Source organism: Octodon degus, unplaced genomic scaffold (assembly GCF_000260255.1).
Source record: "Octodon degus isolate 3935 unplaced genomic scaffold, OctDeg1.0 scaffold00113, whole genome shotgun sequence".
In the NCBI taxonomy this organism is placed as follows: Eukaryota; Metazoa; Chordata; class Mammalia; order Rodentia; family Octodontidae; genus Octodon; species Octodon degus.
The window spans coordinates 832,475-860,393 of record NW_004524689.1 but is presented as its reverse complement, the minus strand read 5'-3'; the positions used below and the strand labels follow the sequence as shown (position 1 = coordinate 860,393).

General features: G+C 60.0%; 1 protein-coding gene across 2 annotated transcripts in view; it reads left to right on the top strand.

Annotated features, from left to right (window-relative positions):
• Cfap74 (cilia and flagella associated protein 74) overlaps positions 1 to 27,919 on the top strand; it is a 50,334-nt gene that overhangs the window by 13,478 nt on the left and 8,937 nt on the right. For both annotated transcript variants that reach the window (XM_023699580.1, XM_023699579.1), the window contains exons 2-26: positions 2,275 to 2,344; positions 3,513 to 3,594; positions 3,734 to 3,880; positions 4,254 to 4,352; positions 4,979 to 5,083; positions 9,680 to 9,853; positions 10,428 to 10,538; positions 10,677 to 10,779; positions 11,203 to 11,360; positions 11,888 to 12,089; positions 12,495 to 12,650; positions 13,514 to 13,687; positions 14,160 to 14,278; positions 14,752 to 14,829; positions 16,294 to 16,360; positions 16,590 to 16,679; positions 17,706 to 17,870; positions 18,067 to 18,199; positions 19,445 to 19,521; positions 19,804 to 19,926; positions 21,932 to 22,053; positions 24,692 to 24,820; positions 25,831 to 25,918; positions 26,172 to 26,345; positions 26,610 to 26,743. In XM_023699580.1, coding sequence (XP_023555348.1) covers positions 2,293 to 2,344; positions 3,513 to 3,594; positions 3,734 to 3,880; positions 4,254 to 4,352; positions 4,979 to 5,083; positions 9,680 to 9,853; positions 10,428 to 10,538; positions 10,677 to 10,779; positions 11,203 to 11,360; positions 11,888 to 12,089; positions 12,495 to 12,650; positions 13,514 to 13,687; positions 14,160 to 14,278; positions 14,752 to 14,829; positions 16,294 to 16,360; positions 16,590 to 16,679; positions 17,706 to 17,870; positions 18,067 to 18,199; positions 19,445 to 19,521; positions 19,804 to 19,926; positions 21,932 to 22,053; positions 24,692 to 24,820; positions 25,831 to 25,918; positions 26,172 to 26,345; positions 26,610 to 26,743 — 3,062 coding nt within the window. In that variant the 5' untranslated portion in view covers positions 2,275 to 2,292. The remainder of the gene's footprint in view (positions 1 to 2,274; positions 2,345 to 3,512; positions 3,595 to 3,733; positions 3,881 to 4,253; positions 4,353 to 4,978; positions 5,084 to 9,679; positions 9,854 to 10,427; positions 10,539 to 10,676; positions 10,780 to 11,202; positions 11,361 to 11,887; positions 12,090 to 12,494; positions 12,651 to 13,513; positions 13,688 to 14,159; positions 14,279 to 14,751; positions 14,830 to 16,293; positions 16,361 to 16,589; positions 16,680 to 17,705; positions 17,871 to 18,066; positions 18,200 to 19,444; positions 19,522 to 19,803; positions 19,927 to 21,931; positions 22,054 to 24,691; positions 24,821 to 25,830; positions 25,919 to 26,171; positions 26,346 to 26,609; positions 26,744 to 27,919) is intronic.

Sequence of the window (27,919 nt, the reverse complement as noted above, 5' to 3'; positions counted from 1 at the left end):
AAAAAAAAAACAATCCACACTGATAATTTTTGTGTATGTTTATGGGGTACAAAGTGACATTTTTATGGATACAATGTGGAGTAACTAAGCTAACATATCTATCACCTCAGATGCTTCACGTTTTACGAGAACATTTGGAATTTCCTCTCGGCAGTTTAAAAATGTGCGGTGCTCGGTTCTTGACTATTCACTGTGCTGTGTAATAGAACCAAAAGTAAAATAAAGTGGCAAGCCGCCCGGGCCCGCCCCACCGAGGACCGGCGGGCTGCGTGCTCCTGGGCGGCACCCGTGCAGAGGGCCGTGTCCTTGTCCGTGGCCCTGGGCCTGCCCAGCTCCCGAGGGCCTGCCACGGGCTACCGCTGGCCGTGTCCTCTCCTGGCTTCACGATAGACACGCATCTCTTATGGAGCTTGCTGCGTTTTTCTGAACATGTCAATGGAAAGTCGGGTTTTAGTGGCGCTATTCCCGAGCGGGCAGAGTTGGCCCCACCAGTGAGGGCCCCACGCTGAGCGCGGCCCTGCCCTCGGTGTGTGTCCCCAGTGTGGCCTGGGTGGCGCCCGGCCGGGCACAGCTGGGACTGGGAGCGCGGCCTGTTGCTAGGCAGCTGCTGGCTCCTCCTGCTCGGACTTGCTGCGCGGGGCTGCTCTTTCTGGCTTAGACATACAGTGCAGCCGTGTAAGCGCGGGTTTATTTTTTTTTATTCAAATTTATTTATTCCTTTATTTTTGGTAGTGGGACTCAAACTCACGACCGCACGCTTGCCAAGCAGGGGCTGTGCCCTAGGCGTATCCGGGGCCCCAAGCATGGATTTTAGTGTCTCTTTTATGGCTTTGTTACTGTTTTTTACAAATCCAGTTAGAGAAGATACTCGCCTTGATCTTGGCCACTTAGGCCATCTGTATTCTTGCCGTCACTTGGATTTTAGCTTGGCGGTTTCCTGGTGTTTTGTAAGTTCTTCGTGTTTTTTCAAGAAAATGAAGATGTGACTTTATCCAGCACTTGTCGCTTCCTGGCTGGTCACCTGCCGAGGGTGGCCCCGAGGGAGAGTCAGGCCTCGGCTCTGGGTCCCGTCTCCACGTGGGAGAGCCCATGGCCTGCTCCTGCTTCGCCACCTGAGGGACACCCCGCACAGCCTCTGCCGTGTCCTTGAGACCCGTCTGTGCCGAGCAAAGAATCTTCCAGTGTTGGGCTGGGGAGATTAGCTCGGCCGTCTAAGTGCCCACCAGTGCACAGCCAGCCACGCGGCCCACAGGGACGGCACACACAGTGTCCTGCTCCCAAGTCCCCTTCGTAGACCTCTCAGTAACAGCAGGGACGCGCACTCCCCAAGCTGCATCCTGGACATCAAAGAGGCTTATTGCAGAGAACAAGCTGAAAATTCAAGAGTGGAGCCATTCGCCGTCCTGTAACTCCCTCGGAGCAGTGTGCTTCAGTTAGAAGCCACTAGAACAACGGAAGGGCACGTGGATGGGCGGATGGAGCCGTGCAGGACAGGGAGCCTCAGGAGCCCCGGCCAAGAGCAGAGGAGGGGGCTGTGCTCCCCCAGAGGGACTTGCCCACCCCACGCTTCATTTGGCGTGGAAGGGGCCCTACTGCATGGCCCCCAGCACTCACTCCTACTGCTTCACCCCACCTGAGGCCAGCTCTGCTCGGGACAAAGGCAGTGGACGAAGTCACTGGGAACGGGAAGGTGTAAGTGCGTCTCCTGGAAACGGCCTCCGAGTGCAGAGACTTGGCTGCGGCCTGCAGCACCCCTTCTCCTCCACGACGACGGAAATCAGCGCCACTCGCAAGGCACCAGGGTGCGCCAGCGAGCAGCAGGCTTCTCTGGCTGCCTGCTTCTGTGGCCAAATTTGGAGGATTTTTTTCCAAACTTCAGCTCTGGCTGGATCCTTGGGTGTCCTGCCTATCACGATCTTTGTCAGACGCCTGTGCTGCAGACACTGTTGTCCTGGTGTGTGGTTCAGCTAGCTCATCTACTCAATTTCTTAATGTCTTTTTAGTTGTGGGTGTTTTTGCTTGTCTTTTTGAGACGGCGTGTCACTGTGCAGTTCAGGGTTGCTCTGAGCTCGCTTTGCAGCCAAGGCTGGCCTTGAGTTTGCAGCAGCCCTGCCCGGGCCTCCCCAGCCCCCTGTGCCGGGATCAAGGTGTGCGCCACCACGCCCAGCTTTAATGTCTTCTCAGGGAGACCATGAATTCCTGTACGGCAAACTTCTGGGCTTTTCTTTGTTTTGTGTTCTTGTTAACCTACATTTCGTGATGATTTTTTCACAGCTAACTTCTGCTCCCAGGATGGAAGAAGACGCTGGCCTGTTCACCGACATGGACGGCATCTTGAAGGATGGTAGTAGCCAAGACACCTCTCTCCCACAGCAAAGACGCCAGGCTGGGACTGCTCCCGAGTCCTTTATTGCGGGGAGACTGTGTCGCTTAGATTCACACTGCGCCTTGGGGGGGGGGGTCCACTGGCTTCATTTGAAAAAAGATAAATAATGGCTGAGAATTTTGAAAGAGACACTGTAGTTTTCTAGTTCTTGGCATCACTGTGGAGAAGTTGAGTACCTTTTTATCCCAGCTCGTTAATTGACCTCTTTTTATTTTCTACTTCTGGAAGCATTTAGATTTTTTTCTTAAAGTTTCTGATGATCTGAACTCTTTTGGAGATGTCCTTCATTGGAGTCTCAGGCTGGACCTTACGCAACGTTCCAGCAAGGGCCCCAGGTTCTGGCCCGAGTGGCTCCCAGTTTGGTTCTAGGGTACCACGCCCTGTGCTGCCCACGGGTTGGTGTGGCCTCTGCCAGCCACTTCTTCCCACTCCCGTGCCCCTGTGGTGGTCAGCTCCGCAGCTCCGTGCTTTCTAAAATTCCTTCTCAGTCATTTTTACAAAGATGGGTTGTGTGGCCATGAGCCCACAGTTCACCTTGCTATGTGTTGCTGGAAGTCTGTAGCGATTTCCTAAGACAAGGATTCCAGCAAACCCCTCTACTTCTTTTTTCCAGGACTGGGGATTGACACAGAGCACTTGCCAGCCTTTTTTACTTGTTTATTTTGAGACAGGGTTACACTGATGAATTGTCATGTTGCCTGGGCTGGGCTTGAACTTGCAGTCCTCCTACCCGAAGGAGTCTTGGGACCCCCTGGTTCCCTGGCCCCTGCTTTGAGAATTTCTTTGCTCATTCAGTTTGAGACTTGAGTGTTTGATCTGCTGTTTGCCTGCTTACTTTTTTTTAGTTTTTGGTTGTCAGGCTTTTGTGTGTGTGTGTGTGGGGGGAACTAGGGATTAAACTCAGGCCCTTGCATTTGCCAGGGAAGCGCTTATTCTACTGAGCCATCTCCCTGGCCCCAGGCACTTGTTTTTGAAAGAGACTTGTACAGCGTAGCCCAGGCTGGGCTTAAAGCCCTGGCCATCCTCCTGCCTCGAACTCCCCAGTGCTAGGGTTACAGGTACACACCACCATCCCCAGCTGGTTTGTTGGTTTGTTTGTTTTAACTCTTCCTGCGTTGATTTCTAGAAGTAGACGAATTAGAGAATGAAGAGTTTGGGGTGAAATGTCCTCTGGGAATGGAGAACACTGCTGCCCGCAGCCACCCCTGGTAATTCTTGGGGGAAGGGGAGCTACTCCGCACCTGCAAGTGCAGCTCCTGCAGTGGGACGTGGAACCACGGGCGCAGATGCCCGAGGCACGTAGGCCTGGACAGGGTGGGCGGCAGCTACCATCTGTTTCATTCCAAGTCCCGGGAAGGAGAGAAGCCCTGATACCCAGAAAGCGAAGACGCTGGCCACTGCCAGAGACAGGGTGCAGGCGTCCCAGCTGCGCAGGAGCCTGGACCTCCTGGACAAGGAGCAGGAAGAGAAGGACCTGTTCCTCCAGAAGACCCGGTGAGCCTGCGGCCGCCCGAACACAGCACCTCCACCCGCTCCGAGCCAGAGTGCTGCTGGGTTGAATTCTGTTGCCCTCAACCAAGGGGAGCCCCAAAGCAGGATGGGGACCTGCCCAAGCCCGGCACCCAGAGGCCCCAGCCTGTGTAACCCAGGGCACCTCCAGGCCCCCACATGGCGCCCAGACGTCATGATGTCATCTCAGGGCTTTTCAGGAAAGGATGGGTAAGGCTATGCTTGTGCTGCCCCATGGCAGAGACCCCAGGAGGACGCAGGGCTCACAGCCCCAGTGCAGGCAGGGGAGGCAGGAGGGACCTGCCTTGGTGCCCCCTCAGGGTGGAGCTTCAGGGACCCACCCTGCTTCTCACTGTAGGAGGGAGCTGTGTGCCTGTCGTCACAGGATGGACCTGCTGAGCAAGCAGCAGGCAAACGTGGCTGCTGAGGTCGCTCGGGAGAGGAAACGCAACAACATGTGCGCATCCGTGGGCCGGGATGCGGGGCCAGAGGTGGGGGACCAGAGGGTGGGGTCAGAAGCCAGCTGGCGAGATAGGGACTGATGCACTCCCCTGGGATACACCTGGCTCCTCCCTGGGGTTGAGCACCTGCCTGGGTGTAGGGTGCAGCAACACGGGGTCTGCAGAGGACTCTAAGCCTGACCCATTGCTTGCAGCCCACTTGCGGGCACCACAGCCTAGGAGGGGGCTCTGAGCTGCAGCGTCCACGTGGCACGTCCTCTTGTCATGTTACTCAGGCCCTTCTGCACAGGGACCCAGGGACCCCAATGCCACTCACCCTGCTGTGCAGCTGGAGCTCAGGGGAGCCGTGAGCTCCGGCTGGATGGCACCCAGGGAACGCTGCAGCCCGGGGGGAAGTGGGCCCAGGCTGAGCTCAGTGGCTCGGGTCAACAGGCATGGCCGTGTTTCAGGGTGCACTGGGTCCCTCCGGGGGCCCGGGAGTGAGGAGTTTGGCTTCCAGACCCCCCCCCCAGGAGGAAGCTGGGAGAAAGCTGGGAGCTGCGCGGGGCCAGCAGGGCAGGGGCAGGCTCCAGGACAGCCCCACCTTCTCCAGGGCCAACCTGCACTCTCCTGTCACTGGCAGGGCAGCCGTGGGCCGCCTGCAGGCCGCATCCTGTCGCCTGTGCTTGGAACTAGAGGATGAGCATGTCCTGCAGTCAACACTCGGGGCCGTGCTGCAGGAGAGCGAGTGAGTTGGTGGAGCTGGTGGGCGGAGGAGTCCATGCCTTGTGTGACCCTGAAGCAGCGTGGGGCTGGGGCTGACACCAGGGAGGCAGCGGGCGCTGGGGCCGCTGCCCCGCATTTCCCCTGCCCACCTGGCTTTCCGCTCCTGGGGCTGCAGCTCCCGTCTCTGTCCACTTCCGTGTCCTGGTCCCCGCACTTCCTTACAGCCTGCATCCCTGGTCCCAAGGGCCCCCAGCTTATCCAGAAGCCCTGGGGAGGAGACAGACCCAGCGTGACTCCAGAGACCACTGGCCAGGTCTGGATTCCACCAGCACCAGCCCATGGGCTACAGGCAGGGTTGGGGGGTTGAGCCCCTTGCCATACCCCAAGGAAGACTGGCAGTGGGGGTGATGAGGCTCCCGGAGGTCCACACAGTCTGGCCCTGATCCATGACAGTGGCAGAGGAGCCTTCCTGGCAAACACTGTCTTGGTTCTGGTTAGCTCACTCTGTCTCCCGGCCCTGTCCCCAAGCCTCCAGCCACTGGCTGCTGCCCGTGATTCCCTCAGGCCAGGTCTCTGCCAGTGCCCTTCAAGGCACGTGACTGCCAGCCACTCCTGATCGCTTCCTTCCTGGGCTAGCTTTCCAGAAAGGAAGGCATGGGTGGAACAGGCCAGTGTTGCTGCAAAACCCACAGCCCATGTAGACACTGTGACCCTGGGAGCCCCCTCAGCACAGCGTACCCAGGTTGTCACTTCCTGAGGCCTCTGGGCAAAAGTCAGGGTGTGGCAGGGTGGGCCCAGGCCTGGCCTGGGATCCTTCCCTCTCCCCACCCATGCAATGAGGTGAAGGGCTTCTGTGGTCCCATCGGTCTTGGTCCTCGGGACCCCTAGATCCGTGAGCTGCCTGAACCCCTTGCACCTGGCCACCTGTTGCTGGCTAAGTGCAGGTGCGGTCCCTGCTCAGATCGCAGTCCCAGCTGCACCCTGCATGGTTCAGAGGACCAGGGCACTTGGCGAGCTGAGCCGCCACAGGGGCAGCACCCTGCACATGCAGGGCCCGGACATGCACCTGGATGCCAGGTCCCTTCCCCTGCTGACCTGAGGGGCTGCTGGTATCTCAACCCCTCGGCTCCACTCATCCACACGGGTGCCCACTTGAGCTCACCCTGCCATGGCACTGCCACTTGGAGCCATCCGGCACTGCCACGGAAATGCCACACCACAGATGATCCTGCACAACACCCTCAAGTGACCCTAAAGGCCACTGCACCACATCCCTCGAAATGGAAAGGCCACCTCAAGGAAGGTGGTCCTGTGAGAAGGACATGGCAAACTGGTTTTGCCACCTGTGGGTCACCTACAGTGGCAGGGATGCTGGCCGCCTCACCCCGCTCCAGAGGAGTCATGACCGCATGACTGAAGCAGCCGCAGATGACTCAGCCAGGCGACCCTGGTGCCCACGCACACACTGGCTGGGACGAGGGCCGTGCGAGGCTTCGGTGCGCATGTCACCTAGCAGCACAGAGGGCCCCCTCTCCTGGGCTGCAACAAGCCAGGAAGGGTGTAGAGTTTGGCAGTTGTCAGCTGAAGGCCAGGATCAGGTGGCTTAGGATAGGCGTGGCCGTGGGCGGACTAAGGCAAGACACTGCCCACGCCAGCAGCACCGCAGAGCTGCCCGGCGACCCGCTTTCCTCAGAACCTGTGCCAGGGACCACCGGCCCTTGATGAAAATTGACACAGAGCTTCAGAAATTAAGAAACTGATGTGGGAGGTGGCACATGTGTGTGCCCCCAGCACTGTGGGAGGCTGAGGCAGGATAGTCACAAGTTTGAGTCCAACCAGGGCAATTTAGAGGTTTTAGTGAGACCCTGTCTCAAAATACAAAATAACAATAAACAAAAGAGGACTTGGTGGGAAGACCCTGGGTTCAATCACCAATATCGGGCTGGTGAGATGGCTCAGTGGTCTAAAGCACCTACTTAGAACAAGCTTAGCAAAGCACAGGGACCACAGTTCAATCCCCCAGCACCACATGCCAGCCAGCCCCGCCCCCTGGTGGGCTGAGCTGGCCACACACACACACACACACACACACACACACACAAATAAATAATTTTTTAAAAAATCACCAATATCACACCAAGAAAGCAGGAGATTTACAACCTGGCCTGGTGGAGGAGTCTTTAGCACTCGCTCCCAGCTCTGCTGAAGTGCGGGCCCGTGCCCTGGCGGGCTCCGGCTCATGCTGAGCCTGGCCCCTCAGCTCCTGCCAGCACCAGGCTGGGGTGTGAAGGAGGGGCCAGCACCCTGGGAGGCATGGATAGGCATTATCCGAGGGGCCACTGGGGTGCTCAGCCGGGCCAGGTCTGAGCCTCTGGCCACTCCACAGCCCGCAAACACACGTGTCCCTCTAGGGTTCATGCGGGGACCTTGACCTGGACAAGGTGGCAGAGGCCGTGCAGGTCTGGGAGGCGATGCAACCTCGAGGGACCCCTGGGAAAGCACTCAGGGCAGCAGGTCACCCATTCCGTGTGTCCCCGAGGACTGCTGGACCATGCCATCGTGCAGGATGGGTCATCAGCAGACCCGGAACCCACTGGAGCCTCCATCTGGGCCACGCAGACCTGGGCTATGCCGAACCTGAGGAGGGCAGCCACATTGATGTTGAACTCCCAGAGTCCCTGTGCTCTGTCCCAGCAGCAGGCTCAGCCACCCCCCACCCTCCCTGTGAAACAAGAGACCCAAACCCCAAGACCGCAGCACGGGGAGCAGCAGCACCCCCAGAACAGCTGGTTTCCTTAGAGCCACAGGACGCTCAGCGCAGGATGGAGGACGATGTGCCTCCAGTGTAGACCAGTGTGGGGTCGAGATCAGGGAGAGTAGGTCTTGGAGGAAAGGAGTGACCCACAGTACAGGAAGCTCGGGCCTCGTGTCACTCAGGGAAGGCTGCAGCAGGCCCTGCATTGCACAGAAAGCTGCAAAACCTCAACATGGAGGCCGGCACGCGAGAGGGGGGCACAAACCAAGCTCCCGAGAAGATGGGAAATCCTAGGCAAAACGCGACAGTGGCTGTGGCCGCACACCAGGCACACACAGTGGGCCACTTGGGACTCATCGCCCAGGACCCAGGAGCCACTGGGCATCTGAGCACACACTGTCCATGCACTGGGGAGAGAGCTACGCACAGCCCCATGAGGCTGGCTGCAGCCCGGCGGCCACGAGCCAGGCAGCGCACCCCGCAGCCCCAGCACCCGTGTCTCGGTCGGCGTTTTGCTTAGAGGAACAGATGTACAAGGACAGATATTACAGAAGACATACAGTGTATAAGGAATTACAAGATTTGGCTTGTGACGGCTGCAGAGTCAGATGGGGGAGCGTGCAGGGGTCGTCTGCACACCCCAGACCTAGGAGTTCAGTCCCGAGGTCTGAAGTCCCCAGCAGTGCTTCGTGCGAGTCCCTAGCTCATGGAGGGAAGGACGGAAGGGGAAGGATCCAAGCCGGTGCTGCAAGCCAGGCGATGAAGTCCAAGCCACGCGGGCACGAAGACTGCAGTTCCTCCGCCCAAGTGGAAGATCAACTACTTCCCAGCCCCTTTATATAGTCTTTTTGTGCGAGTCACTCTGGAGGTGGAACCAATTGTGCCCCAGGGTAGACCCCCACCAGTTGGAGCTGCCTGTGCTTCTGAGTCTTCCGGCCAAGTTGAGGTGGAGGATCAGAATTTCTAGCACAGCCGAGGAAACCCAGGGCCTTGGCCCAACCTCATCTCATAGTAAAAGGTAAAGGAGGTTAGGGTGAAGCTCAGTGTGAGGGGCCAGGTCATGGACCCCTGCACTGCAGAAAAGCGGGGCCACAGGCAGTGACCGCTGTGACCCTCCGCTGGGAGGAGGGGACTTGACTCTGCGGCCATGGTTTTCGAGAAGCATTTTTAACGAATCAGGAGCAGAAGGAAGTTTCCCAATGTGACACAGAGCACCTGCTGAGAGCTGACAGGGAGCACCGAGTTGGTTGGACATGAGACGCTTGCTTTACCGTGGTGAGCAAGGCATTCTGCAGCTGAACCGAATCCGTCCTGCCTCGTGGGGAGGTAGTGTCTACACGCGAGTGAGTGTGCTGGTCACTGCCACTGCTGCTGCTGCGCCTCAGGTTGGGGTCCCCGTGCTCCCTCAGCCCCCCACTGCTGGCAGCCTGGGCCAGAACAGATTGACCAAGACAGAAGCCGGGCAGGTCCCCTGTCCAACTAGGGTCAAGGCTGGCCGCCACCCGAGCCCACAGCAAGCACATCTGAGGGCCGGCGGAGCCCCCAGGCCTGCAGAAGACAGTTCCAGCCACCTTCCCTGACACTTCCCTCTGGCCAAGAGAGGCCTGTAGCGCTCAGCTGACCCAGCCCTGGACCAGATGTGTGCTCGTGGGCCCCAGGAAGCGCAATGCTGGGCTCCAGCCTGGATGCAGGTCATAGGACGGTGACCTTCCAGGGTGGGAGATGTTGAACAGGGGCTCTCTGGAGGGGGCTCACCTGTCATAGGGGCACGCAGTGTCCCCTCAGTCACTTGCCACAGCCTGGCACCTGAGGTCCAGATCTGGAGGCTGGTCCCGGTCCCCAGCGAGCGCCCCTGTCTTCCAGGAACGCCATGTGGCACCTTGAGATCAAGAAGGGGCAGCTGGAGGACGTCCGGAAGTCCAGCCACAAGGAGGCACAGACCAGGGACCGGTGTCTCCGGGAGCATGCGGCCCAGCAGCTCTGCAGGGAGGAGGAGGCCTCGCGGAAGGCGGAGAGGAACCGGCGGCTCCGGACCCGGTGGGCACACCGGGCGGTCCCTGTGTCCCGCTAACTCCTGGGCACCAAGATTTCCCTGCCCGGCCTGTCAGACCCTGCCTGCCCAGGCTCCCTAAAGGACCTGTAGCCACAGTCACCAGAGCCAGCGCAAAGTCATACCTCCCCGGGGGCTGTCCCTGGCTCTCTGGTGTCCCACTTCTTCTCGGTCAGGCTTGAGCCCCACATCAAAAGTGCCCTCTTGAGGAGTCGCTGGTGCAGGCCTGTCCCAAACCTCTGGCTTCCCCACCCTGCGTCGTGTACCCCTCTTCCACCCAGCTGCTTCAGGCCACAGCCCCCACGGTACCCCCATCCCAGTCCTCTGTCCACCCCTCACTGCCTGCTCCTCCTGGTCCTCGTTTCCCCATCTTTGCTGACCCCTTCCCATCTCACAGCCCCACTTCTGGCAGCCCTGTCCCAGCTTGCCTCCTGTTTTGCCTATGTAGCCTGTGCCCACAGGGCCAGCCCCCCTGCTGCGCGTTGAGGGTTCCTGGCCTGGCAGAGCCAGAACACGGAGCGGCTGCAGCAGGAGCCATGTCCCCCGCCTGTGTCACCACAGGAAGTCCTTGTACACGCAGAGGGAGCTGGGGCTCAGGCACCAGAAGCTGGTGGAAGACGCCCAGAAGAACCACCGTGTGGCAGTGAAGTTCCTGAAGGCCTCCCTGGGCCGGTGGGTTCCTCTCTAGATCTCACTTCCTGTCTCAGCCCTTAGGGATCTGAGGATGTGGGTCCCTTGCACACCCGAGGCCACAGTGTCACTGCCCACGTGCCATCCTGCTGTCCCCATTTATGGTGCGTCTTCTTCCAGGGTCCGGGAGCAAGAGCGCAAGGAGAAGCTGGAGTCCCACGAGCACCTGCAGCGGCGCATGGATGCGGTGCTGGCACTGAAGAACAGCATTGCCTCGAACCGGGTAGGTGGGGCCCAGGGCAGCCATGTCCCCTGGCACCTGTCAGGGCCGACCCCTGCAGTCACTGGGCTGGCACTGTGGCTTCCTGCCCAGCCTGTGCTTGGGGTCTCAGCCCAGGAACAGGAGGGACCCCCAGGAACACAGGGCCCTGGCCAGCGTGGGCCTGGCCTTCCATGCATGTGGGAATACAGGCACAGCACCTTGAGGGCTGAGGCAGGCCGCGTGCACAGCCCGGGTCAGCCCTGCACACTGGGGCTGGGTGTTGGGGGGAGAGACGGGAAGAGCTGTGGAGTTTGCAGAGCATTCCCTGGAGCCGTGCAGGTGGGTATGCACCTGTGGATGTAGTGTGCGTGCGTGTGCACACACACGCGTGTGCTCTTGCACTGCCCGTGCAGCCCCCAGAGCTGCAGCATTGCCCCTTTGCAGGAGGCACTGCGGAAGTTCCAGGCCTGGGACCGGGCTCGGGCAGAGCAGGCGGAGCAGCTGGCCCAGGCGGAGCAGCAGGAGGTCCTGGCCCAGGGCAGGGATGCCTTCAAGCACATTTTCCACGAGCATCGGCGCCAAGAGCTGGAGGCGCAGAGGCGGTGCGGGCAATGGGCTGCAGTGGTTGTGAAGGGGGCACCTGGCCCCTCCCAGCCCCACTCTGCTGTTTGGCCATGACCCACCCAGAATCCCTGTGTTCCGGCTCCTACAGGGGCCTTGGTCGCTCTCTGGCCCCTCCGCCGTCACCTCCTCCTGGGGCAGCCCCTGCTGGCCCCCACACTGCCCTTGCTTTACATTCTGGTCTCCCTCATGGGAATTCAGCACAGCCTCCCATCTCTGCTGTCAGGTGGGCTTCCTGAGCCAGGGTCCTAGCAAAGCCAGCTCTCACACCTCAAGTGCACACTCCGTGCCCAGTGCCCTCTGCCGGGGATCCTGACCCTGGCTGGCACTGCCGAGGGTCAACCTGAGTGTGGCCTCCGGTTCCTTATGGGGGCATCATCCTCCTAGTATCATGGAGCCCTGGGTGTGACACACAGTGCCGTCTGCCTGCCCCTTGGTCTGGCCCAGGCCTGGCTCTGGGCAGTGCCAAGCAGGCACCTGGCTGTCTCCTGATAAGGGCTTCCGATAGGGCCTTCGAAGAGGAGCAGAAGCTTCGGAAGCGGGAGATCGTCAGTCGGATTCTGGAGGAGGCCCAGGACGAGGGCCGCAAGAGGAGACGGCGGCCGCCTGCCAAAGCCACTGCTCTCCGGACGCTGAGGGACAGGACCTGGAACTATATCTCCGCCTTCTATGAGGGGAAGGCGGCCCCCACGGCTGCAGGGCACTCGCTGGTAAGCAGAGCGGTGATGGTTTTAAGCTTGCCCCAAGGCCAACGTGCTGGCCCCAGGTTTGCGTGGCCTTGCAGGGCGCAGCCACTTCGAGCAGCAAAGCCAGGAGAGAAGCAGGTGGGCAGGGACAGCGCATCCTCCTGCTAGATGTCCCCAGAGACCCAAGGCTCATGTGTCTGCGTGCTGTGCCGGTAGAAACCATTTAGCAATGTGCAGAAATTAGTGAGTTCTATTTTAAGTAGAGAAAGTTCCGAGTGTGCATGTGGGGCTCTGTCCCAGTACGGCACAGAGGACTTGGAGACGTGGGGCTCCGCAGGCCGAGCTCCCGTGGGACCCCCGGGGTGGTCTTCCTGTACCCATATGTGCTGTGTTTCTGTGTGCACGGCCTCCTGCTCCTGTCTCCTGCAGGACAGGGAGATCGAGACAGACCCCGTGTCCCAGCTGCTGCTGAAGGCCTCCAGTGAATCCATGCAGATGGTTCCTGGGCCCACCATCCTGGAGGAGGAGACCTTGGCAAAGCCAGAGATCCCAGGGCTGTGGAGTGAGGCCCACAGGCAGTACCAGGTGAGCGTGGTCTTCCTCCAGGCCACCCTGTGCCCTCCCCGGCCCAACCACCTTCCACCCCCAGCCTCAGCCCCTCCCCTCATGAAGGCCCCTGGGAGCTAGTGTGTGGGACACACCCGTCACTACCGGGCTCTGCCACCAGGGCTTCCACAACCAGTCGCACACTGTGGAGTGCAGCCGGGAGGGACAGAGGGGCCCTGACTGCGCACCGCCAGGGAGGCTGTGCTGGAGAATAGTGAGCTTAGCACCACTTGGAGGTCTTTTAGCAAACTTGCCCGCCCAGCACCGGCCCTGGGCTCAGACAGCAGCTGTGTCCCGTCAGGAGTGTCGCCCACAGTTCAGCTTCTGTAAACATTAGTTCCTATGGCTATCAGGCAAAGAAAGCCATTTGGTTCTGCTGGTTCTGGGGACTCAAAAGGGACAGGCCACACTAGCTATCCCTGCTCTGTCCCCTTGAGGGGTGTGCAGGACCAGGCAGTTTCCTACCCTGAGGTCAGGTCCAAGCAGACTCTAAACAGCACCACAGGACAGGGTGAGGGCCAGCCTGGGCACCTCAGTCCTGGCTGCAAACAGCATTCTAAAGGTAGCCTTCCCTCTGGCCAGGGCTCGATTTTCAGTGACAACACTGGAGGAATTTCTACCAGGCTTTACAAAAACTGTCTCTCGCCCGACACAGTGATCTAGAACACCCCCAGCCCCCCATCCTTTCCAGGAACTGACCTGCCCCCCCCCACACACACATTTTAGCTTTGCTTCCTTTCCTTTCTCTCTCTGAAGCAGCATGTGGACTTCCTGCCCCTCGCCCCTAGTGGCTCTGGTCCCCGGAGCAGCACAGGCTGCTCTCTTATTTTTGTGAACTTCAGGTGCCCAAGGAGGACATGGACCGGAAGCCTGTGGGTGGGACGAAGATGGACAAGGACATTCTGGCCTGCACGCTGGAGCAACTGCGCAGCGGGGTGGTCCACAAGCAGGTGGCATCCGGCCGGGAGTTCAAGGGCCGCCCGTTCAACAGCAAGCCCGAGCACATCCACTTCAAGGTGGGCCTGCTTGGGGCGAGGGAGATGGCTCAGTGGAATAAGCGCTTGCCTGGCAAGCGCAAGGGCCTGAGTTCAATCCCCAGTTCCAAAAAAAAAAAAGAAAAGGTGGGCCTGCCTGCCTCCCTGAGCCGTTCCCTGACCTTGGGAAAGCGGGCAGCATCCTCCAGCCTGGCTGACAGGGCCTCCTTGGGGAAGGGCCTGAGTTCGGTGGCTCAGCAGAATCCCAGGCAGCTGAAGGATGAAGCAGCGATTCTGGCTTCCCATGAGGTGGCCCAGGTCATGAGATGGGAGCCTGAAGTCCCTGCTTCCTCCCACCTGCTGTTAGCCCATGACACCCACTGCTCTTGGTGCACCCTGGGGCCAGTCGCAAGGTGGGACACCAGGGAGCCTTCCTGGGACTCGGCTGCAGAGCGCGCTCTGATGTCCGCGGCCACCACAGGCTCGCTGTCCTGAGGCCTCCCCAACCCTCCAGGACTTTGATGTTGGCAAAGTGTACAAGAAGAAGATCACGCTGATAAACGCTACTTACACACTCAACTACTGCAAGCTGGTGGGCGTGGAGCAGCACCTCCGAGACTTCATCCATGTGGAGTGAGGCGTGGTGGGGTCCCCCGGGGAGTTGGGAGCCGCTCCTGCACCCCTGCCGAGGCCAGCCTGAGGCGAGCCCAGCCCAGCTTCCCTGGGTCCTCTCAGTCTCCCCGTTCCAACGCTGACCTCGCAGCCCCCGCCACCGCTGCGCATCAAGGGGAGACGAGGGCCGCTCGCTCGGGCTCTTCTGCGCCCACTGTCCAGCCGCACCTCGGCCAGCACTCTCTGGCCCTCCCTTGCTGGCTGTTTTCCCCTGGCTCCTTTCCCCACCCCATTGCTGCCTCCATAGTTCCTCCCGTCCTGCACTCCTCCGAGGAGCAGCCTTCCCTTCTGGGCAGCTTTCTCTACTCTCTCACTCTGCTGCCCCCGCTTGGCTTCCGGCCCGTAGTTGGTGTGACATACAGCTTCTGAAAGGAGGTCCAGCCGGCCTGACCTGATGCTGCCTGACTCTGGCCGGGGGCCTCCCTCCCTCCCAGTGCGGTGCCAGCCAGCCACCAGGGGTCCCACTCAGTCCCCCACCTACAAGCCGCTGTCCCATTGGGGTACCGAGTCAGGTCCCCCCAGGACCTCTGTCCCTTTGGCAGTTTTCTAGACTCCTCTCCCGGTGCACAGAAGCTCACGTGGACAAGCGTGGCGTTTGTTTTACCACGTAGTTAATTGAGATGTGAGGCCTACATTTCCAAGGCTCACAGCTCAGGGATCGGGGTCACCACTGTGAGGCCCCAGCGCCTTCCCATCCAGCCAGGTGCCATGGACAGGACTTCCCCTCAAACTGGGGCTGTGCCTCCTGGTTCCAGGGCAGGTGGCAGACACGCGGTGACATGGTGCAGGTGATGGACGCGCAGGTGCTGTCCCATAGCTCTGGACTTCGGGTCCCACGGGCCCGCTGCTGTGGTCACTTTATCCAACTCATGGCGCCTCCTGGGTGGGCTCTGGTTGGCTCTGGGCCGCTCAGCCCTGGCCCGGCCCCCCCACCCCATCCCTTGGCATCACCCTGCAGCCTCCCGTCCCCATCCCCTGGCTGGGCGAGGTGTCGCCTGTGCGCCGCTTGCCTCTCCAGCTGTGTCTCACCGGCTGTCAAAGCTGCTGACGCCGCGTCTTCTTTGGGCGCTGCTTCTCTTTTCCAAAAATTCCATGTCCTTTTTCAGATGAGCTAGCATTTCTTGGCGGTGCCTCGTTCCTTTCTTGTGTCTATAATTCTCTATTTTATTTATGTCCTCGACACTTTTAACTTCGCGTCTTGGAGCGGCCTGTGGTGGCTTGGTGGCTCTGCGGTGCGAGTGCTGGCCCTGTGCCACATGGGGTGGCCCTGCGCACCCTGTGCTTCCAGAGCCGTGGATGCTGACCATTACGCGTGGGGTCCCGCCTGCCACATCCCGTGTAATCATCTGCCACCCGAATGCCCCGCCCAGTCAGAAAAGCTTGGGATTTTTCTGGTTTTGTTTTGTTTCTTTTCAGAGACAGGGTCTCACTTTGTGGTTCAGACTGGCTGTGAACTCACTATGTAGCCCAGGCGGGCCTCAAACTCATGGCAGCCCTCCTGCCTCAGCCTCTCCAGTGCTGGGATTAGAAGTGTGCACCACACACCTTGCTAAAAAGTTTCAGATTCCCCTCCACCCAGTCTCCTGGGGCAACTCCAGGAGGCGGTTTTACGTTACAGTCTAGCTTGTGCAGCTTGAAGGCAAGCACATCAGGGACAGCCGCACTGTGAAAGCGGGGCGGGTTATAGGAGCTCCCGGGCCGGGCTCCCGCTCAGCCGGGGCGCTGTGCGACGGGCTCGTCTTCCGAGTGCCCCTCACCTCGGTGTTAAAGCGAATGCCCTTGGCCCCAGTCCAGCGCGGGTGTCTGGACAGGCCCAGTGCTGCCTGAGCGTCTCCTGGGCTGGGTGATGGGGACAGCAGGGTGCCCAGCCTGAGTCAGGACACCACGCCAAGACAGGCAGGAGGGAGGGAGCCTGGGGCCCCTGGGTGTCCGTGGCCGTCTTCTGCCCTGCGGTGACTCATCCCACTGTGCCCCAGCTTCGAGCCTCCGGGCCCCCTGTCAGCCGGAATGTCCTGCGAGGCGCTCGTCACATTCAAGCCCGCGGTGAGCCTCGCTTGGGCCGGCTGCCCAGTGCTGCCACTTAATCCCCAACACGCTGCTGAACGTGGCGGGTGAAGGGTGGTCGCTCCTGCCCTGCGCTCGCTGTGGGCGAGCGGGCATGCCTGCCCTGCAGGGCTCTTCCTGGTCCTGTTCTAGGACCCCTGAGCCACCCTATGCAACAGGCCCAGGGGTCCCGCTCAGGCAATGATGGTGGCTCCTGCTCCGTTCCTAGATAAACAGAGATCTGGAAGGGACCGTCTCCTTTTTGGCTCAGACAGGTGGATTTTCTGTCCCACTGAAATGCTCAACGAAGAAATGTTCTGTAAGTTGAAGCCCTGCTGGGCTGGGCAGATAGCTCAGAATAAGCGCTTGCCTGGCAAGCACAAGGGCCTGAGTTCAATCCCTGGTTCCGCATAATAATAACAATAATAATAAGTTGAAGTCCTGCCTCCTGGGGGCTCAGGCTCTCTGCTGGTGACTGCAGTTGCTCTGTGGCTCTGGAATTCTGGAGGCCTGGACAGTGGGGAGACCAGTGCCAGAGCTGCCTGGACAGACCCCCTGCCTCCCCGGCTCATGCTGAGCCCTGTTCCACTTGGCAGCCCAGGCACGCTGCCTGACGCCTTCACTGTGGTTGAGACAATTCTCAGACGTGATGAAGGGCAGGAAGAAGGAGCAGCACTCGCCCACAGACCCACCTGTGGCAGTGGGGGTCAGTGTCAGCCAGCACGCCTCCATCTCTTTACCAGCAGCGTGCTGACCCACTGCCCAGTAGCTTAGCGGCGTCCTGGCCCTCAGCACTCGCCTGCCCTGGCTTCCCCATCTCCAGCAAGCGCAGAACTCGGCAGTGCCTCGCACCACAAGAGGCTGACCCCCAACTCCACAGCCCGCTGCAGAGGCACCAAGGTCTGGGCTCACAGCCACAGGCCCAGGCCCACTGTGGTCCCCCACCAAGGCTGGGGTGCTCAGGGGTCTCCTAGCCCAGCCCTGGGCCCTGGGGCACGAGCCTCTCACAGAAGGTGACGGCACCCAGAAGTCAAGGCCACCAGCCAAGTAGGTTTCTGCCATCGCTCATCTCACAGCACCCAGAGACTCCCTGGCCACCCGAGTCCATGCCCAGGCCCCGAACTGGGAGGAAGGAGGAGGCAGAAAAGGATTAATAGCAGTCCTGACTGTTACCTGAGCCCCAGCCTCCTTCACCCCTTGCCCCAAGCCACCTTTCATGGCGGCTTTTGGTAGCTGAGCTGCCATGTGGTACATCAACGACCGTGTTCCAGGTCTCTGGTCGCCAGCACAGCGGCCTCCCTCCCTCCCTCCATCCCTCCCAGCTCACTCTGGTGTCCTTTGACAGCTGTCCCTGGACAAGGAGCTCATCAGCTTTGGCAGCTACGTGGTGGGAGAGACCACGTCCCGCACCGTCACGCTGACCAACACCGGGGGCTTGGGCACTAGGTTCCAGGTCCTCCCGGCCTCCGAGCCCGTGGAGCTGGAGGACAGCCAGTCCACCCTGAAGCTGGTAAGGGTCCTGCCTTCTCCAGGCCAGCAGCCACGAGTCCTCCCGGCCAGGAGCAAGTCTGGGGCCCCTGCCCCGGGGAGCCAGGAGAGAGAAGAAGGGGAGAGGGAGACTCACACCAGCCGGAGCCCCAAGGGTGGCCCTGGGCACATCTGCACAGCCTGACCAGGAGAATGCTACAGACCTGCATGCCTTTCAGAGCAGCCTGTACACCTACGAGGGCAGAAACCTCGATGACAGGGTCACGGCCCCACCGTCTGAGACGCTGCTGGAGGCCAGCACTTCCTCCCTGCTTGACATCCAGAGCCAGAAGGAGTCGGTGAAGTCGGAGGGTAAGAGCCTGAGAGCCGCTTGGGGAGCCCCGGCCCCAGGGCTGCCCACCCGCCAGGAGAGCCCAAGGCCTGGGTCCCGGGAAGGAGGGGGCTCCAGGGTCTCAGCCCTCCGAAGCTTCTCAGGGCTTTGGTTTCCGGTGATACCAAACTAGAAAATATTTAAACACTCAAACAATACTGATTATGGAGTGGGTTGATATTTGCGTCCCTGAGAAGCCAACATAAGACACAGAGGAGCCCTGGCTCCAACCCCAGGCCGGCTGCAGGGGCAAGGGCAGCAACGAGGGTGGAGGCTGGCTCCGGGCAGAGTCCCTGCAGGGGTCTCTGTGGTTGTGGCCAGTGCAGATGGCACCTGGGGCAGTGACAGGCCCTCAGCCCCAGCACCCCTGTGCTGTCGTGTCCTCGTGACCTCCCTGCTGCTCTGTGGAGCCTTGGCTGCGTGACAGCTCAAAACAAGAGGGGGCTCCCCATCAGCCTCTCCAAGAGCAGCCAGCACCACATGGGCTTTCCTGCCAGGCTGAGCCACAGTGACAGCCACTCCACACCCCATGCACCCCTGCCAGCTCCAGGCAGGACAGCACTCCTGGGCAGCAGAGGAATACCAGGCTCACTCCTTCAGTCCAAACAGGTTGTGGACTGGCTTGAAAAATCTGACAGCTTCAAGAATCCAATCTCAGAAATAGGGGCCAGGGAGATGGCTCAGTGGAATAAGCTCTTCCCTGGCAAGCACAAGGGCCTGAGTTCAATGCCTGGTTCCGCCAAAAAAAGAAAGAAAGAAAGAAAGAAGAAAGAAAGAAAGAAAGAAAGAAAGAAAGAAAGAAAGAAAGAAAGAAAGAAAGAAAGAAGAAAAAAAAAAGAAATAGTAGCCATCCAAGCCATGTGTAGTGGTGCATGCCTATAATCCCAACACTCAGGAGGCTGAGGCAGGAGGATCACCGTTAGTTTGAGGCCAACCTAGACTACGTAACAAGACCCTGTCTCAGAAAGAAACAAAAAAGGAGGAAGGAAGGAAGGAAGGAAGGAAGGAAGGAAGGAAGGAAGGAAGGAAGGAAGGAAGGGAGAGCGAGCAGCCGCCTGCTGATCCCTCCCCTGGTACCACCCCACCGCAGGCGCAGTCAGCCTTGCCTTGCCTCACCGCGTCGGGGTCTCACACACTGCTGTGTCCGGCCTGGCTGCCTCCGACTCCTTCCGGAGCAATGCCAGCCACTTTGGGTTGGTTTTTTACTGTCGTGTTTTGTCTTGCAGACCTCAAGGGTGCACCGGCTGCCAGTAGTGTGGCGGGAATGCCCAGTGAGACCCAGGCAGAGATCGCACTGGGCGAGGTCAGCACAGCCCGCTCCCCGGCGAGGGGCAAGGCTGCACCCCTCTGCCCCTCTGCCCAGCGCCAGGCTGAGCCTGCAGCCAGAGCCGTGCAGGGCTAAGCTAAGGCAGGCCCCGCTTCACGCGGAGCGAGGCCGAGTCCTCCGTGGCCAGGGCAGAGGGCCCAGCCCAGCCAAGAGGCCACCCGGGGATGTGGTCCTGCCACGGCCTGGCTGGCCCGCGTGGGTGGGTGGCGTCTGGCGGAAGCCCTGGTGCCCACTGACCCGGACTGTCTCGCCATGCAGGTGACCGAGGGGGAAATTGGGCCCTTCAGCTCCGTCAGGCTGCCGGTCGTTTTCGCTCCAGCCATTCCAGGTGAAGTCCACGCCAGGTTCCAGGTGGTGTTCAGTAACCCGCAGTGCCCAACGGTGAGCGAACCCACTGTGGCTGGGAGCTGCCCCGTGCCCCCGAGGTACAGCCGGGCGTGGACGCCGGCACTTCAGCCCACGCACACCCGAGCACATGTGCACGCCAGCACCCACCTGCGAACACGTGTGCGTGGGACCACGCATCCGCACGTGTGTGCATGTGTGTGTACACATGCGTGTATGTGTGTACTCACAAGACTTTGAGGGGGGTCCTGGGCACTGAAGCCGAGGCTTTTTGCTGAGTAGCATCACCGGCTCCTTCTTTGCTTTTTTAAGACAGGGTCTCACTAAGTCTCTAATTACCAGGCTGGCTCAAATTTACAATCCTCCTGTCTTGGCCTCCCTCTGTGCTGGGATTACAGCCGTGCACCACCATGCCTGGCTTTATCTTTTAATTTTTTAGTAAATTATCCTCTGAAGATAACATAAGCTCTCATTTTCTTGACCATCGAAATGCGGTGCACGCAGGCAGCAGGCGGTAGGCAGCAGGCGGCAGGCAGCCCTGCTTCCCAGCTATCCACGTTCACTGCCGGCCGGTTCCCTGGACCGCCCCTCACTGTCCACCCTGGTCCTGCTCAGTCTCTTCCATCACCTCAGCCTCGCCTCCTCCGTCCTCCTGGGAGGAGTCTGCACAGGAGCCACATGCTGGGTGCACTGGCTGTCCCCTCCTCAGGCCGTGCAGTGTTTATTTCCTGGCTCCCAGTTTGATCCCAGTCCAATCTGCCCTGGCTTTGCTTTTGTGACGGGGCAGTCCCAGCCTGTCACCACCCAAGTCCCTCGTGTCCCTGCCCATGCACAGACCCACCCACCCACCCCAGCCCTTGACCCCTCACGGCCTAGCCTCCATGTCCCAGTTGCCCTACTTCAGCCTCACCTCCTGGGGCTGCCCAACTCCCCTGGAACTGTTAGTTTCCTTAGTGCTACGCACAGCTGTGGACCTCTGCCCACAGCCTGGGCCCCTAGGTGAAGCAGACACTGGCTATCCAGGTTGATCATGGGGTGATAATGCCAGACAACATCCCCTTCCGGCACCACCATGAGCCCGCTCCAGCCTGCTCCAGCCTCTGAGGCAGAGGAAACAAAGGGCATATGGACCTGCTGGGGCAGCTCGGATAGGAGCTGGAGGGCTAGACATCACCACACGACCCCAGGACAACACCTGCCACAGCACCAAATCCCACCGCCACCCCATGTCAGCAGCTCCAGATTAGAGCCCACGTGGCTGCAGCCCCAGGGTCCCCAAGGCCCCTGCAGGTCCCACGGTACACACTTGACAGTACCCCGAGGGTGAGGCTGCCCGCAGCGCCCGTGGTTCCCCATTTCCCTGGTTTCCCTGGTACTCTGCACATGGTGGTGATTGTCAATGACCTTTTAGTATTCTGTTCTATTGCAGGGGCTTTTTTTTTTTTTTTTTGTATGTTTTTTGTATTTTAGGGAAGGGTCTACAGGGTGTTCAGGATCTCACTACTAGATTGGACTCTTAGTGATTCGACTGTTTACAGCCTTCCAAGAGCTGGGATTATAGATGTCACCACCACACTCAGTCTCAATTGCCATCTCAGCGTGCCCCAGGGGCGGGCTCAGCACGGCAGGCCCAGGGATCGAACCCCCGGCCCCTGGGCCTGCTTGCAGGCGCTTTAATCTGCTCAGCTATTTGGCCGGCCCTGTTCTATTGTTTATTGTTTGAATTTTTGATATAAAGAAGAACTTTTTAATGATGTGACTGGGCAGGTAGCGTGTCAGCTACCAGCGAGGCTGAGGCAGGGTAATTTCATGTTGGATTCCAGCCTGGGCTATTTAGCAAGACTTTGCCTCAAAGTAAAAAATACAAAGGGCTGCTGGAGGAGCTTAGTGGTAGAGCACCCCAAGACCCCAGAGTGACAGTGGTGTGCCAAGCAGCAGAGCTGTGTCGACTGACCAGCCTCCTAATATTTTGAGTTATGAAGGTCAGCCCGCAGGGCTTCCCTTTTCCGGGCCCGTGCGGAGCTCACCTGCCCCACTCCAGCTGTATTTCAGAGCCACAGGAGTGGCGGTGGACGTGCCGGTGTGGGTGCCCAAGCCCAACGTGGACCTCAAGATCTGCATGTATGACCGGCTGTACCAGGACTCGGTGCTTGTGCAAACGCGGTGAGCCCCTGGCAGTTGACAGGAGGGGACCCCACACTCCCAGGAGGCAGGTCCTCAGACACTGCCACAGGAAACTCAGGGACAGGGCAGGCTTGGGATGGAGGGCAAGGGACACTGGCAGGACAAGGGGGTTGGGCCTGAGGGCAGTGCTGCTGGCTCCCAGCCCTTAGTGCCCAGCCACTCAGGCTTTCCATGCCCAGCCCCTGCCAGGCTGGGCTGTGCTACTTAGGTCCATCTCAGCTCCCTGTCCAGTGCAGGGCACTGGCCAAGGGCTATTTAGCTCCTGGGAGTGGGGGTGACAGTGAATCTCAGATGAAGCCTGAGAGGGAAGCTGGTCATCTGTTGTGGCTCAAGGGTGTTAGAACATGGGCGCAGAACCTCTGAAGTGTATGTGACTCAGGCGGAGGGCTGGGTCATCCAGCTCTGTGGCTCATGCCAGCCCACAGGCCACAGGGCAACATGCTACTGACACCAGGGCTCAGGTGTCCCCTTGCCCACATGCACCCCTCACCCAGGGAGAAAGCTCCCAGGCATGGCGTCCCCTGCTAGGCCGCTGGCCACACTCAGTGGAGGAGTAGCTGGCATCCTCGGGTGGCCTGCCCTGCACCTGGGGGCCTGCCCGGCTGACACCTCAGTGAGGCACTGCCACCACCCGGAGGAAGCTGCTCCATAGGAGTGGGGTGTGGGTCTGCTGGAGGACGGCTTTGTTTCCGAAAGCAAAGTGCTATCGGGTCCCATGGGAGGGAAAGGGGGCCGGGAGTGGGGGAGTTTTGCTCTCAACCCACCCAAGCCACACATTTATTAATATGAGCATGTGTGTGTGTACATGTGCGTGTGTGGCACTAGGCATTGAACCCAGGGCCTCACACTCAGCTACATCCCCAGAGACAGAGTCAACCTAGGTTATGCCCAAACTTGTAACCCTCCTGCCTCAGCCTCCCAAGTAGCTGGGATTCAGGTGTGTGCCACCAAGCCTGGCTGCTCAGCGACTTTTTCTTAGGCGATTATCACCCATTTGTAGTTTCGTGTAATTGGTGGGTTTGAGCTGCATGACAGTAGGAGAGATGCCATTGATGAAGATTGTTTGCATACGTGTGCCCAGGCCCAGTGCCCAGTGGGCAGCAGGGGTCCTGGTGGCTGTGCAGTGGGGACAGCATGGTCTGAACATCCCACGCATCCACTTCCGACCACCGCAGTGGACCCAGGCTCTGGCAGCCGTGCCAGAGAGTGGAGAGGGCCCTTCCCCTGGCACCTGCCTCAGGCCTCCCTCATAGGTCACCCAGGGTCTGCAAAGCTGTGACCCCTGAAGTATGGCCACTTCCCTTGTGCTTGGATCATTCAGCATTCCTGTCGTTAGAACTGAGAGGTGGAGAGGTGCGATCCAGCCCGTGGCTCCGGGATTCAGCCGTGGTGCCCGGTGCCACGGCAAGAGCAACATAGTGGAAGGGCATGGTAGAGCAGAGCTTCTCTGGGGTGGCCAGGAAGCGCAGCAGGGACAGTGCCACAGAGGAGGGGACCAGAGACCACGTCCAATACCCCAGGCCCAGCCTCATCTACCACCCAGACACCCAGCGAGTCCACAGCGAGACTGCATAGCCACCACCTCGGCCTGCTCTCTGTGGACTTGGCCCTCAGACGCACAATGACCAGGTGTCGGGAGTCCTTGGGCCACAGACCCAGGACAGATGTGGGTCAAACAGAGATCGTTCGCAGCACTCTGAAGAAGCTGCAGAAGGTTCTGGAAGGTTCTGGAACCATTTAGGTAGAGCAGGGAACAACTTCCCGTCAGGCTGGCTGAGGATGCCTCCTTGCAGGCCGCGAGAAGGGCTGTGGCCAGGGCTGGCTTATTTGGGTGCCGGCTGCTCTGGGAGAGACACTGAGGTGGCCGTGTGTGAGACAGCGCCACCACGGAAGTGAGGGCCGGTGGGCCAGCCCGGGGGCAGCAGCGAGCCCTAGGTGACCGGCTAGCGCCCCTCTGGCTCCCTCTGCTGGCCCTGTGCAGGAACGTGGCTCATCCGCAGAGGCCTGGCCTCCAGAGCCTCCCAGGCAGGGGAAGCAGACCTGGAGGGCCAGCGCCACCTCAGACCTGAGCCCCGCAGACCCTGGAGTAGTTGTTCCCAGAAAGCCGTGATCTCTGAGAACTGGCGAGGCTGTGTGTTAATTGCAGTATATTTATTTTTGTACTTAGAACTTCTCATCAGATTGCATCTCAGAAACCCAATCTGTGAAAAGCAGAGCTTTGCAGCTTCCCAGCCGCCGGGGACGCCAGCCGGTGCGCACTGGGCGTGCGGCCGAGCCCTGCTTCCTGCCCCAGCGTTAGAAGTGCAGCGCAGGGGGCTGGGGAGATGGCTCAGTGGAATAAGCGCTTTCCTGGCAAGCACAAGGGCCTGAGTTCAATCCCTGGTTCCACAAAAAAAAAAAAAAAAAAAAAAGAAGTGCAGCGCAGCTTTCTGCGGCCGGGCCTCACGCTCCAGTCCCAGCCGGCCCTCCACCAGCTGTTTCCCAGGCTGCTCTCTAACTTGGGCTCCTGGCGTGCATGCACCACCATGCCTAACTACAGATATTTGACAAGTAAAAGGAGCAGGCAGGCACAGGGCACGGTGCTGTGGCCCTGACTGGCACCCGTGTGCATCTGCAGGTCAAAGGTGGCCCTGCGCCTGAGGTTTGAGGTGTGCAAGGAACTCCGCGGCCACCTGGAGCTACTGCCTGAAACGAGCTACATCCAGGCTCTGGCGTCGTGCTCTGTGCAGCTCAAGTTCCTGCCCCGGTGAGTGGGGGCCATGGGGCGCATGGGGCACGCGGTATTGGGGGTGGTTTGCCTCCAGGGTACCGTTCCCTGTGGGATCCGCTGGCCAGCTGGCTCCCTGCCATCAGCCATGCCATCCTTGCATCCCTGTGACCCCACCCGTGTTCCTGAGGTCCAGCTGGGCTGCGCACAACCTGGAGGCCGTCTCTGCTTCATCCCTGGTCCTGTGTCTCACTGTCCCTGTGCCCATGAGGTCCTCCCAGCAGTGCCCGGAAGGGTCCACATGGCAGGGCCTCCTGCCAATGGACTCGGGCTCATTTGTGCCTGCTTCCTGAGGTGCTCCCCGCTTTTAATTCTGCTGCCAGTTTTCAGGGAGTAGAGCTGGTCCCTGCCCTAAGCCCACCCTGGGGCTGGGACCACAAGGGTGACAGGGAGATGGGGACCTGCCTGGCCCGGCCCCTGGCTGCTCAGCAGAGCACAGTGGATCTTTCTTTCTTTTTTTCTTTCTTTCTTTTTTCTTTTTGCGGAACCGGGGATTGAACTCAGGCCCTTGCACTTGCCAGGGAAGTGCTTACTCCACTGAGCCATCTCCCTGGTCCTCTTCTTTCTTATTTGCATGTTCTGAGTCTTCTGTGGTACTCACTTCCACTGCAATGAGAGCACACTGCTTTAATGTGGCATTCAGAAGAGACCTCACAGGTCTCCTTCACGCGAGGGGTCCTCCTGAGTTGAACACCCCACTGTTGGACTAGGTCTGTGTATCTCGGGGCAGCCCTCAGAGCCAGTCCCAGCACGGCCCCTGCACCCGTGCTGCTCCCAGGGTGACTTGCGGCCAGCCGGCCAGCACACCTCAAGTGCACAAGGGCCCCAGTCAGCCCTGGTACCGTGATAGCAGCAGACATCACGGGAAGGACCCCAGCACCCCTCTCACCACGTACCTGGAATACACGAGCAGCCCTCGCTGGCCACTTTTACTGTTTGTTCTGCAAAGTAGAAAGAGAAAAGTACATTCAGTGCATCTGGCCCTGTAGACAGTCCCTGCCAGAAGACGCCGGCAATTATTTTGACAAGGACAGCTGTGTTCTGGAGGCCCCAATGACAATCTGGGTGGCTGACCAGGTCAGTGCCTGCCCAGGATACCTACCGGGCTGCTCCCACCCTTGCGCCTGCTGGAGTATCCAGGGCCAGTCGGTGGCAGTGGCTCGGCCCTGTCCCTGTGGCCCTCAGCAGGGAAGAAGTGAGGCGTCTGAGCCAGCCCCGGGAGCAGTGGAGGGCCCCTGGGTCTGCGAGTTGTGCCAACGGCCTGGCCGCAAGGCCGCGGGAGGCCAGCCCTTTTGTGGTCACACTGGGGTGTGCTCCACCCCCCACTCAGACCAAGCCGGTGGGCTTCACGGTGCACGCCATCGTCACCACCTCGGACCTGGAGCTCCGCCCCTCCACGGTGGACTTCGGCTACTGCACCATCTACGAGGCCGTCAGGGTCAGCGTCAGCCTCTGCAACCACTCACTGCTGCCCCAGGAGTTCGGGTTTGTGGGGCTTCCCAAGGTGCGCACGTGGCTTGGCCAGCAGCCTTCCTCCCCTGAGGCCCTGCTGTCCCCTGTGGCATCCCGGCCACCCCTCACTGGCCCTTGCCTTTCCCATCTCCCTCCCACCCTCCCACGGGGGGTGCACCTGGGGGGCTCCTGCCCTGGTCCCCAGCCTTTCCTGGATGGCTCCGCCCCAACCCCATCTAACTCATACACCCGGCAGAACCGTCAAGCCACCCCGGGGCGCACTCCCCCGCCTCTGCTCACCCCCCCCCCCGCACAGTTCATAGATGTCCAGCCCAGTGACGGCTTCGGGACCATCCTGCCGCTGGACACACTGCAGCTCGACGTGCTCTTCCAGCCCACCAAGGCCAGAGAGTACAGCTTCCAGCTGGTCTGCAAGTCCCAGATAAACCGGTGAGTCGTGGGTGCGAGTGAGTGGCGAGGGTCGGGTGCGGCACATGTGAGCGTGGTGGACACGTGTGTGTCAGTGTGAGCATGCACACGTGAGTGCATGAGCTGCCTTGTGGGTGTGGCTTGCATGCGTGCATGTGTGCGTCCTCAGAGATCCTCACCAGTGTTCCGAGGGTGCATATATTTGTTTCCGTGTGTAGTGCGCACAGTGTGCGTGAGACACACACTGACAGGCCAGTTGCCTTGCCCTGGGCCCCTGGAAGCAGGACCAGAGAAGGGTGTGGACAGGCAGATGTATAGCCGAGTGCATAGCTGAGTGTGGTGCGGGTTGTGGGCTCTGGTGTCCCCTCTCATCCTGTCCTGTAGCTCTGGGTCCAAGGACAGTGTGTGCAGGCAGTAAGGGACAGTGTGCTGCACCCCGCGGGGAGGGACAGCGTACCCCGCCTGCCCACCCAGACTGCAGGGTCTCAGGCTCTTCACTGAGGGCCAAGAAAGAGGCTGGCCCTGGTTCTGTCCATCCTTGGGAACCTGAGGCGTGGCAGCTTCACAGACTTCAGCTGCGAGCGAGCACCCTTCATTTCATGAAAACTACCAGGAAACTAAAACCACAAAGTCCCGGGGAGAACCATAGGACACTGTCCCGGGGGTCATGCAGGTGGCTGCTGTCCCCACCCACGTGTTCCTCCATCTGTGTCCCTTCACCACCCTTCCTCCTGCCGCCCCGCCCTTGGGGGTGCTGAGTTTCCCTCGTTCCCCTGTCTTGCTGCCCATGTCCCAGCCTTTATTTCTCCTGAGCCCCTGAGGGTCCCAGGAGGGATCTGCACCCCTCACTGCCTGAGATGCCTGTTCAGGCTCAGCTTTCTTCTTGGCTGGGTGATCTCTCCTCCCTCCTGTTCCAATCTTCTAAGAATGTGTGGGACCGACAGCTCAGCCCCTCCACCAGGAAGACTGGCATAATCATATCTGCCTCGATTTCCCTGCTGCGGAGACAGACCCTCCACCCGCCGGAGAATCATTTTTGTGCCCTCCCCGCCCGGAGCCAGTGCTCCCACACTGCACAAGCCTCGCACACGCCCCTCTGCTCCTCTACACACGGGCGTGCACATGTGTGCATGCATAGGAGCCTGCACAGACGCAGGACAATAAACCATGCCTTGGGCTTTTCAGGAGAGCGAAGAG